This window comes from Vigna radiata, chromosome 7 (assembly GCF_000741045.1).
Source record: "Vigna radiata var. radiata cultivar VC1973A chromosome 7, Vradiata_ver6, whole genome shotgun sequence".
Taxonomy (NCBI): domain Eukaryota; kingdom Viridiplantae; phylum Streptophyta; class Magnoliopsida; order Fabales; family Fabaceae; genus Vigna; species Vigna radiata.
In genome coordinates, this window is record NC_028357.1 from 6,466,282 (window position 1) to 6,478,827 (window position 12,546).

A 12,546-nucleotide genomic window follows, 5' to 3' on the forward strand; every position below is an offset into this window, starting at 1 on the left:
TACATATTTCATTCCATAAATAAAATGTAATAGTTAAGTAGTAATTCATATTCAAAATTTAAAATTAATCTTCCAATTTCATCGTGCACCACTTTTCCTTTACAGACTTATATGATATAAGGGTTGAGAAAGTTACATTCATTTAAAAAACGATGATGAATTTCGTTTAGTACACGTTTTCTTTTACAATTTTGATGACCCTATGTTTTCTTTACAGTTATAATAGGGTTTGAGAAATATATATTCTTTGGACTTTGTGATAGTTTCAAGTAGGTACAATTTGTGTACATAATTATTTGATCATGATGACATTTTTATATTATATGATTATATTAATTATGATTAGATGAATTTGAGAATTTTATCTAACTTCTATTTTATAATTATAAAATTGTTCTTTGAGTTTGTTGATAAATATATATGATTTTTTACACTTTTTTTTTTCTAATTTTAATTTAAAGTAATTGTCATTTTAAATGAAAATAATTATATTTTATTTTTACTTTTCAATTGATCATTAATTTAAACTTAATTATTTTTAAATTAAAATAATTATTTTAGTATTTTGTTCTTTTAAATCATAACTTATTCAAATTTAATTATTTTTATTAAAATTAAATTAATCATTTACTAAAAAAAGAACACGTAAGTCACTTGTGAATATGGATAATGGTGTTGATAGGCCCACATTTTGACATGTATTTTTATGAGATTGAAAAATGGTCGGTTGAGAAAACCACATTTTAACGTGTTTCTTTTAATAATGGTCGGTTGAATAAAGATCATAATTTTGACAATTTTTTTTAATAACTTTTTAATTATTATTTTATTAATATATTTGAATTTATGTTTAAACAAAATACTTAATTAATAATAAATTATCACATATGATATTTTGATAATTCTTTTTAATAAGTTTTTAATAATAAAATATTTATTATTATTTTATTGATCTGTTTGAATTTATGTTTAAAAAAATATTTAAAATTAATCATAGACCAATCATATCTGTAAATTGTAAAAAAAATATTGTTAAAAAGATTTTTTTTTTAATTGTCTCAAACTAACTTTTTCCTCACTTATTTATACCCTACCATTTGACACATGTTTGTGCAACATTTCATTTCTCATCATCATGGAGCTTCTGATCTCCTTCATTCTCCTCTTCACCTTTGTCTCCATACTCATTGCATTGTTCTTCACTCATAGTCTTTCAAATCCCCACAAGCCCCTCAAAAACCTGCCACCTGGACCATGGAAGCTGCCTCTTCTTGGCAACATTCACCAATTTGTTGGGCCACTTCCCCATCAAACTCTCAGAAACTTGGCTAACCAATTTGGACCCTTGATGCACCTCCAACTTGGTCAAACTTCACACATAATAGTCTCTTCACCAGATATTGCCAAAGAGGTTATGAAAACTCATGATGCCATCTTTGCCAACAGGCCTCATCTTATTGCTTCAAAATTCTTTCTTTATCATACCACCGACATAGTCTTTTCTCCCTACGGAAAAACTTGGAGACAACTTAAAAAGATTTGCATTTCTGAGTTGCTACATGCAAAGCATGTTCAATCACTGAGATGCATAAGAGAAGAAGAGGTAGCTAATCTAGTTAGAAAGCTGTGTGCCAATGAAGGATCGATCGTGAACCTCACCAAGGAAATTGAGTCGGTCATGAATGTAATAATTGTCAGAGCATCAAATGGCAAAAGGTGCAAAGACCAAGAAGCGTTCATATCAGCCATGGAGCAAACGTTGCAGTTGTTGGGAGGCTTCTCCATTGCTGATTTCTACCCTTCAATCAAAGTGCTTCCTTTTCTTACAGGAATCAAAACTAAACTTGAAAGAGCACAGAGAGAGAATGACAAGATCCTAGAAACTATGGTGAAGGATCACATGGAAAAAAATACCAACAGCCAGAAGGAGATGCAAGAGGATTTCATTGATGTTCTTCTCAAAACACAAAAAAGAAATGACTTGGAAATTCCCCTGACTCACAACAACATTAAAGCTGTCATCTGGGTCAGTATCCTATTTTCTTTAATAACTCTGAAAGAAAAACAAACACACATGATTTATGTCTCTGACAAAATTAGAAATTTTATAATTGATCCCAACCCATTTTTTTTTCTTCTTTTGGCATGAAAAAAACAACTAAAAACATTTTTAAATCACTTTAAGTATTCAATATAATAATAAAAATGAAATAACAAAAATATTTTTTCAAAGACTAAAAAAATTTTTTCAAAAAAATATTTTTTCAAAATATAAAAAGTAATAATACCATAACACATTTTTACATTCATTTCACACAGTATACAAAAATAAAATGGTTTAAAACGTACAAAATTTTATAGTTTTTAAAAAAAAAAAAAGTAAAAAGTAAGTAAGCATAGTACCAAATGTATGTAAAAAATTTAGGTGTGTCAAAGAATCATTTCTCAAGTATAAATTTTATAACCATGAAAATTTATTCTACAGAACAAAAAGATTCTACATGGATATAGTTCAATGTATAAAAATTTGAAGTAACAACTTATTAAACTATTATTTCTAAACAATGAATTATGTATGCTGAATTTATTCATAATGAAATAATTTCAAATCATTTGAGGAAAACCTCAAATCATCTCTTAATAAATTGGAATACGAAAACATATAATAGAAAACATTTTTTCTCTTAAATTTAAAAAGAAAATGAGAGAAGAATCATGATTTATATGCAAAACACAAAAAGATTTTTATTTAAGATATTTACATTATAAAAGAAACACAACATTAACTTTTCAAATATTAGTGTAGATTAAATTGTAACATTATTAGGCCCAGCTAGCTATCGGACTTTGAACATCACACATAACATTAATATTGTTTTAGAAATAAAGTTAAAAATGATTTTTAACCTCTTTTAATAAATAAATATTTATTTCAGTATTAGCGTTGATTAACCTCATGTTAAGAAAGTTTATTTAATGTGGAATGGTATAATAAAGTTTATTTAAGTAACAAAAATACGACACAAAAGATTTTTTTTTAAAAAAAAGTGTTAAAATGCATAAAATTCTTTTAACTTATTTTTTTTTATAAATAATTTTTTGTATTAATTGTTGTATTAATGTTAGATTATAGTAGGTCGTTTAATGATAGGTATTTATAAAGTGGATTTAATTGACTTTAATGCTATACAAATGGTTAATTTTATATTATTTATATTTATTTAAGCTAGAACTAACTAAATTAACATTTGAATATTTGAGCATGATAATGCATAAAAATAATAAATTATTTTTAATCTAAAAATTTAAGATGATAAATATCCTCATTCACACTTTTTCTTTCTAATGTTTTAAATATATATATTTTTTTTATTTATGCAATCTTTTGATCCACACTTATCTTATCCACATGCATTTTTTTTATTGATATTCACACTTTTTCTTTCTAATGTTTTAAATATTTTTTTTATTTATGCAATCTTTTGATCCACACTTATCTTATCCAGATGCATTTTTTTTATTGATACTTTTTTCTTCATCTTCATTTACACTTATTTCTCAACCATTTGTATTCTTTATTCATATTCATCTATTTAATTCATTATAATTTTTCTTTTTTATATATTTTTTTTTGTATATTATTCTTTTGAAATATTGGAAAAACTCTTTTCTTAAACTACTATCATTAACATCATCAAACCGATGTTAAATTAAATAAATTTTAAAATAAAAACACCTTATTTTCGTCTTGACAAACTGATTTAATTAAAAAATTAATTTAAAAGTTAGTGAAAAAAAAGTATCAACTTAAAATTTGATGCAAACGAATTCATGTCTGTAGTTTCAGAATCACACACAATGTTCACAAAAAAAAAATAGATAATTAATGTTAATTTTTACCTATTTACATAAACTTTTAATTAAACATTAATTTCTTGTAGTGTTATAACACAATAACTTACTCAACCATAAGAGTTTATGAAAAAAGTTTTAAATTTTCGTACCTTCTATTCTTTACTTAAATCTCCAATAGAGTAATGACATTAAAAGAAGAAGAAAAAAGCGAACACCTAATGACAAAGTTAAAAGAGAGAAAATTCAGTTGTTATAAGTAAGGAAAAAATCTTTTTAACAAATTTTTTTTGACAACTTTTTTATAAAGCATGGTAGTTTATTTGTGGTTAGTCCGTTTCAAATATTTTTTTAGAATATATTCAAACATACCAATAAAATGATAACACATGTTTTGTTGGCGATAAAAAATATGGAAAATGATATTTTAACACTATTTTGACACTGCACACGTGTCAAAATGTGATTGGACGATTTCAAATTAAAAAAGTTAAGACAGAGATATATTTGGAAGAGAAAAACCAAAGTTTGTTTTTTTAATTTGAAATCGTCCAGTCACATTTTGACACGTGTGCAGTGTCAAAATGATGTCAAAAATTGATGTGAAAATCTCATTTTCCAAAAAATATTTATAAAGTTATTAACGGTTGATTAGTTTCAGGACATGTTTGTGGGTGGGACTGCAGCACCAGCAGCGGTTGTAGTATGGGCAATGTCAGAACTGATGAAAAATCCTGAGGTAATGGAGAAGGCACAGAGTGAGGTGAGAAAGGTGTTCAACGAGAAAGGTTATGTGGATGAAGAAGAAGTTGGAAAGTGTGAATACTTAAATTCAGTGATGAAAGAAACAATGAGGCTGCATCCACCAGAGGCATTGTTAGTTCCAAGAGAAAACAGTGAGGCTTGTGTGATCAAAGGGTATGAAATCCCTGCAAAGAGTAAGGTGATTATCAATGCTTGGGCCATTGGGAGAGACCCGATGTATTGGAATGAAGCAGAGAGATTTGTGGCTGAGAGATTTATTGAAAGTTGTTATGATTTCAGTGGCACAAACTTTGAATACATCCCTTTTGGGGCTGGAAGGAGAATTTGTCCAGGAGCTGCATTTTCTGTGCGTAACATGTTGCTGTTATTGGCCAATTTGCTTTACCATTTTGTTTGGAAGCTGCCATATGGAACCACACACCAAGAATTCGACATGTCCGAGTCCTTTGGCCTTACTGTTAGAAGAGCAAATGATCTTTGCTTAATTCCCATGTCTTATCACCCTTCCACCATTGCCAATCACTAAAACTTTAAGTTCGGTCCTCTCGTATTTTGGTAAGAAATATATTTTCAGAAATGTGTGTAATCCAAAATATAATATTTCTATTCTTGTTTTGTTGTTAACAATAAATTTTTATTTTTTTTTGGTTTTTAGGGGTTTGTTTTAAGTGCTGTTTTTATATTTAGTCAAAATTTAAACCGACATGTTTATTTATAATAAATTGTTTGTATTTAAAAAAGTTCCATTTTATAACTATAAACAAAAGTTTCATAATGACTTTAGTTGAATGAGATGCCCTCCTTCCTTGATGTTATATGATTAGTGTTTTTACAAATTATTTTATTTTGAGATGTTTCTTTTTTGTTGAGATCTTCTAGATCTATTTTTAATATAAGTAAAGAGTAGAATGTATGAAAAAATATTTAATATGTAAGACATATACAATGAGATTACTAAATAACACGTTGTAATATGTGTTTTATTGATAGTATTCTAATATGATTTTCTTAAATGAATCTCGATTTTAAGTTTTAGGTATATTCATCTATCATTAACATATTTTATCCTATTTTAACATGATAATTTTATTTAGGATGTTCCTAGGTGATGTTGTTTTAAGAAGACAACATTATCTATGCCTTATACTATACAATATCACTCTGACTTAATGCTAGTCCAAAATACTTCATTTTACAAAGAAAACTTCCATGCTTTTTGCTTCTAAGATATCTAGGTATAGTAGCTCCCAATCTTGGTGAGTGAAGGGAAGAAAAGACTTAGACAAAGATGATAGCAAATGGGTATCAAATGAAAAAGACACTACTATAAAAAAGGCTTTTGACTACACTTAAATGAGTCTTTCTCTGATTTTCAAGCCATCATTGAATAGGTCGTCGTTAAAAGTTTGATAGAAATAATGACAGTTTGGAACTTGTCATTAAAGTTTTAAACCACGATAGTTTATGAACACTACCGTTAAACAAATGAAGTAAATATAAATAAATAAAATTGGCATAAGACTTATAATGACAGTTGTCTGTCTAATTGCCGTTATAAGCTCATCTCAATTTAAAAATTTTGAAATTAAAGATTGATATATGACCATGGTTAGTGTATTATCCGTTGTTATATTTCACAAACAATGAAGACATGTGTTAACTGTAGTTAAAATTTATTTTTTTTTAAATATGCTATTTACAATTTTGTTTTACTAAGGTTCTGTCACAAATTTCTAAAAATACAGTCAATTCCAACAAGTATAAGGTATAATAAAGAAAAAGATTTTGACTTTAATCAGTGCTTCCTTAACTTATTTTATTTTGAGATATTGCTTTCTTAATTGAGATTTTCTACATCTACTCTCAAATATAGATAAAGGGAATGTTTGAAAAAGTACTTCGATACTCAAGTTAACAATACACAATACATGCATAATATATGTAGTAGGATTACCCGACAATACATTATAATATGTGTTCTATTTATAGTATTCTAATGATTCTTACGTGGATGGGCCTCGAATAATTAAGTCATAGGTATGTTAATCCTTCATTACTATTTGTTATCATATCACACGTGGTAATCTTATTTAGGAGTGTCCCAAGATGATTTTTTTTAAGTAGATGACATTATCTAAGCCTTATACATTAGGCCCCAAGCTCGAGGCTAGTCAAAAAGTATTCATTTTGCAATGAAAATTTTCATATTTTTGACTCTAGGATATTAATAAATTATCGTTGACACTATCAAATTAGCATTACTTAACTTCATTACTGTCAAACTAGTAACCAACAAATTAGAAAAGATTAAGTCAATCTTAAGTCGTTCTCAATAAACACAAAATTGATTTTTTAATAATTTAATTGTTATAAACATATACATAAATAGTTAAAAAAAAAGCACAATACAAATAATAAAAGATAAAAATAAAAGATCTAGCCTAATGCAATTAAAATTAGTAAATACGAATGATATGCAAAAATATGCATAAGATAATATGCCTAAAAATATAAAAAAAAATGCACCTAAAAGAATTAAAATACAAATGCTTATGAGATTCTAATATGAATGCGTTCAATACTACTCCGTGACCAAGATGAGTTTTGGTATGAAATCATGATAAAAAATTAAATTAAATTAAAAAGCAACAAAGTAAATCACAAGTAAATAAAATATTCTTAAAACAATGATAGTGAAATAAGTTAGTTTCACTATTATTTCAATATAGATTCATCATCATCTAAATAAGTTAGTTTCACTATTATATTTTCAAGAAAATCAAATGTAACTTTTGAATTAATTTGTTGGCATCCTTACTTTTAAACAAAATGACTTTTAAATTAAAAGCAAGAATATTTAAATTATTCATGGAAATTTTGACCAAAGTAACTTCTCAATTAAATATTACTATGTTTAGTCATGTTTATTTTTTCCCTTTTTTGTCAAATAAAAGCTAATAAATTAAAGTAATTTTTTGATTAATTATAGTTAAAATTTTCATTAAGAATCAAAGTAACTTCTCCATTATTGGCAAAATCTCATTTAATCATATGAAAGTTTCTAACTTTAATCAAAGTAACTTCTCAATTAAAATTAAAAACCCTTGGATTTGTATGATTCTTATGCATGTAAATTAAACATCATGCTTAGTAGGTACAATGTAAAAATCATTAGTTTTACTTGATTTGGAGACAAAATATATAGAAAAAGATAAATCAAAACAATAATCGAAATAAAACAAACCAATTATTTCATTTTAACCTCATAATCTATTAAAAAATTATAGCAGAATAAACCCGAGAAGCTTAACACTCAATAAATGGGATTCTATACATCATGAATGAAAGAAAAAGTGAAAAGGGGAGTAGAAAAAAGGTGAGATGCATGATGGATAGCAATTGCACAAAATTAGAGTTATTAAAGCTCCCTTCTCTGATTCCCTATCTCCTCCTATAGAATTTAATTGGGCTTTGTTTCTGGCTTTTATGTTGCTGAAATCTCCATTCTCATATAATGTAATATCCACCAAAGATCTTTAAAATAACCATAATATCATTGTTAATACAAAGATTATCTAAAAAGACAAGACTGTCTAAGCAACTCTATTTTTGATGTTTAACAAACGAGTTTTAGCAAAATAACATTTATAGCTTAACTCTTTTAAATAGTATGGTTGATAAAAACAATATTGAACAATGTGAACAAATAGTCCATGTTGAGTATGAATAATATTGTATACAACTCACAAACAGTGTCTAACAAAAATGTGTTTAATATTTCAAACTGATTAAGAGAGTCTAACGAAAATGTGTTTAATATTTCAAACTGATTAAGACAAAACTTTCATTAAATGTTGTATCTTGTAAACTCTATGCTACTCAAAAGAACATACTTATGTGTTAAATGGTTAGTACACTAAACATGCATAAATGTTCTATAATGTTTATAACATTAAATGCATGTATGATTTGTACTTCTTGTCTGTGGTGTTTCTCTTCTTTTTATTTGTGTAGAACATAACAATATTAGGCTTTATTCAAAATTTTTGTACAAGATCAAAAGGACGTTAAGAGATAGGAAGACATTCTTTGAATGTTTCCTTAATGCTTTTTGCTTAGACGAAGTCGTACACACTACCTCTGTAAAAAAACATTGTTGCTTTAACGTTACCACGCACTTGACTTCGTACTTAAAGGCTACTTGCTTTCCATGAAGTCAAATGTCTCTTAATAACACATCTTTTTTTGGAAAAGACTATATAAAGAGGACTGGATGAAGAGAAGAAAACAAGAATTTATCATTGACTCTTACACTGTTATCTTTTCTCTGAACTTCCATTATCTAACACTTTCTTTGTTTAAGAAAAACATTTTACAAGTCTTCAGATTTCATATATTGAAAACATTCTATCTTTGAGAGATGGATCTATACTTGCTTTTATAATACATTTTTGTTGTGTTTGTAAATTCTGAAGAGAATAAAAACACTTGTTTGTTTAATTCAGTTGAGCTAAAATATTTAGTTAGGAAGACTAGTGTTGAACCAAGAATGAGTAAACTCGTATATCCAGATTGGATGCTTGCAAACTAAGAGTAGTGAAACTCGTTGTAATCTTTGGAAAGATTAATGGAGCCTCTTAAGAGTTCTTAAGAGAAAACTGGAGATAACTTAGGTTGAGTGAATCAGTATACAAGTAAGCTTGTCTTATTTGTTTTCCTTTATATACGTTTTCCTAAAAACGGTTAAAAAACTTAAAGTATTTTACATATATTTATGAAAGGTTTTTAAAAATTCTATTCAGCCTCCATTCTAGAGTTTTTCCATTGTTTCAATAATTTATCTTTCTAGTTATGAATATTAAAAAGATTTGTAGAGAATTAGTTAGTTCTAAAAATATTTGACAAATATTATCTTTTGATATTTAATGATATAATTAAAGAAATAAATTATTTAAAAATATCTAATGAATAATCAACAACTAATATTTGTCCAAAATTTTAATTTCAGCCCTTGTAGTGGACTTCTATTTTCATCTTAGACAAAATAGCTCAAGCCTTCAAGTGAAATAGGAAAAGTGTTAAAGTAGATAAATACCCATAATCAATAAGGTTTTGATGATAATAAAACATTCTACCGTAAGTCTCTAATCAAAAGTGAAAATGTGATTAGAAGATTAAATAAAAAATGTGATTAGACAACTTATGCAAATGTTATATTGATATTTTTATTAAAATTTACATTTTTATTAAATATTTATGAAATTATTTTTAAACCAATTCTAACTATTGTTAGATTTATGTTTGATTTTTTTATACTTATACAAAATAAGGTTAGAGTTGATTTAAAATAAGATTGGACTTGGTTAAAAAAATGGAGTTAGTTTAAAATAAGAAAGAAAATTCTTCATTGTTTTTAAACAACTATAACCATATTTTTTACAATCAACAAATATCAACATAAATATAATGATTATATTATAATAATATAATTAGAGTTAGTTTAAAAATAATGAAAAATATTTCATAAAAACATAATTTTAACAAAAAAAGTTTAGTATATATATATAAAAACTAAATTTGGTCTTAATTTAGATAAGAAAATTTATTATATTTAAAAAAAAAATTAAAACTTTATCGAATATAGTTAACAAAAATTGAGATTGAACTAAATATAAGACATTAATCTAAACACTTGAATTTGACATTGACACATGATAGATGCTAACTTAACACATGAACTTTTTTTTTTAAATTAAGAAAAAATTAAAAAGAAAAAAATTACCGTATTCACATGTTAACTATTTAAACTATGTTAGTTATATAATTAAATTGAACAAAATTTAAAAAAAAAATTAGAATTTGATTAAGAAAAAACTAAAATCACATTAAAATATTTAACGAAAACCGTAACCAAATTAATATTTAAGTTGATATTTATTAAATAATATTGTCTGTTTAGTTTTAATTATAATTATATACATAATTACGATATATATAAGAAAGTTAATTTAAATTACATATGATGTAAAATAGTAATTCTCTGGCAAAAGGAGTAGGGTTCTTTACTAAAAAGAAGCATTATTTTAACAACAAAGCAAGAAGAACAATCAGCCAATACACATGAGGCACAACATCAAACCAATCAACTAACCTATCACAAACTAATTCAACATTTTTTTTTTTTTTAAGTCTCACATCGATTAAAGATAAAACCAAATTATAATATATGATAAAACCAAATTATAATATATGAGTGAGATGCAAACCTCACTTTACAAACCGATTTTGTAAGATTGAATTAGATCTAAAACTCACTTCTCTCGCAAGCATACTCTACCATCTAAGAAATACTTAATATCATTAAAACTTAATTATCCTCAAGCAGAAGACCATTCATCTTGAGTTCAGATTTAAGCTTGCCCATTTCATCTTCTGGCAAAATCATGGTCACAAACTTCCCATCAGCACCATTTTTGATAGAGCCTTGTGGCCCCGGATACACCAAAATGGCTCCTTCATCTCCAACCCCTTGAATGCTGTAGTAAACAAATCTTGGTGTCTGTCCATTCAATTGCAAATCATACAAATTGATTTTTTCTAAGTCCACAAATGTCAAATTCGCACCGTACACGAACAAATCACTCACACCTTCCTCTCTCTCAATTGCTTCTTCAATTTCCTTCCTCTCATCCACACCTAAATCCTCAAGCATTCTTGCCAAAACACTCAACTCCGTCTCAACAATACAACATTCACTTCCAGCCTCAATCTTGCTTATCACTTGGTTATTACCAATAATATCCTTCCTATACGGGTCGCTTCGGCACACAGTTACGGTTTTCGGTTCGGATTTTGTCCGAACCCGGGCAACACAACGCCAAATCATGGCACATACTGATTCAAAACCAGGGGTTTGGTGAAGACTTGGACCCCAGATTTGTGCTTGCAAGTAGTTCAATTGTGGGTTTGTTATGTGGAAGGAGAATGTGTCCATTTTCTTGTTGTTGGCTGGGATCCAATGATCACCCACCGGGTCAATCCGTTTTGCTGAAATTGGATCCTTTTGGAGTCCGGGTTTTCCGGGTGCTGGCACGGATCTTGGAATGTTAGGAATCATTTTAAGGCCCAAGTTACTCATTACTCGTCCCCATGAGTTTATGAATTCTGAAGCTGAAAGTGGGTCCCCCAATATATGGGCCCAACTTAGACCCAATGAAATTCCTCCGCACTTAAATCTAATTACCTGCATAATCACCAAAGAAACACCGCGTCATTTGCAAAACCCAAGTTCTATTATTTTTCATACAAAATTAATTAGTCTCCTTTTTCACTGTAATTTTTTTTTTAATTTTTTAAATTTCTAAGACCTTTTTACGAAGTCCAGTTGTTATTACAAACGTTCAGATTATTCTTTAATTTTACAGAAAAAAATTGGAAATGTCTTAAAAAAGGATCTATCAAAATTTCTCCTAAAATATGTTCTTACTTTTTTGTCCAAGTTTTGACTTTTATGCTCATAGGCATTAGATTCATTTATATACAACGTAGGAAGGTTTAGGACCATTTATAATAATGACGAAAATAACACATTAACAACAATGTTCCATCATATCATTCATGAAACCCGGTTATAAAAAATAATTATTACAAGTATTAAATTCATGAAAATATTTTAGAATTAATTTCTTTATCTTTAAAATTTATATTTTCAATCTATTTTTAAAATGCTCAACTTTTAATAATTCTAATATTTACTTTATTACTTTTAAACACAAATTTTTATCATATTAAATAAATATGTTAATTTCATCATACATACATTCACACACACACACACACACACACACATATATATATATATATATATATATATATATATATATATATATATATATATATATATATATATATATATATATATATATATAT

The 12,546-nt window shown here is 26.8% G+C and overlaps 2 protein-coding genes across 2 annotated transcripts in view; one reads left to right on the top strand and one right to left on the bottom strand.

Annotated features, from left to right (window-relative positions):
• Positions 1-1,069: 1,069 nt before the first annotated feature.
• LOC106767565 (cytochrome P450 71D10) lies at positions 1,070-5,256 on the top strand. The gene is made up of 2 exons (XM_014652487.2): positions 1,070-2,026; positions 4,514-5,256. Exons 1-2 carry the CDS (start codon positions 1,136-1,138, stop codon positions 5,141-5,143), a joined length of 1,521 nt encoding a protein of 506 aa, XP_014507973.2. The 5' UTR covers positions 1,070-1,135; the 3' UTR covers positions 5,144-5,256.
• A 5,422-nt stretch (positions 5,257-10,678) lies between these two features.
• The window catches only part of LOC106765634 (protein ECERIFERUM 26-like), a 3,180-nt gene continuing 1,312 nt past the window's right edge, over positions 10,679-12,546 (bottom strand). Inside the window, exon 2 of the mRNA XM_014650323.2 lies at positions 10,679-11,860. Within this exon, the coding sequence (XP_014505809.2) occupies positions 10,985-11,860 (876 nt within the window). The 3' untranslated portion in view covers positions 10,679-10,984. The remainder of the gene's footprint in view (positions 11,861-12,546) is intronic.

What these genes read in the sequence shown, in the direction of transcription:
- LOC106767565 (XM_014652487.2), top strand. Translation starts at nt 1,136, where the DNA reads ATGGAGCTTCTGATCTCCTTCATTCTCCTCTTCACCTTTGTCTCCATA. An exon ending in ACATTAAAGCTGTCATCTGG is followed by an intron (nt 2,027 to 4,513) that starts GTCAGTATCCTA and finishes GATTAGTTTCAG; the next exon opens with GACATGTTTGTGGGTGGGAC.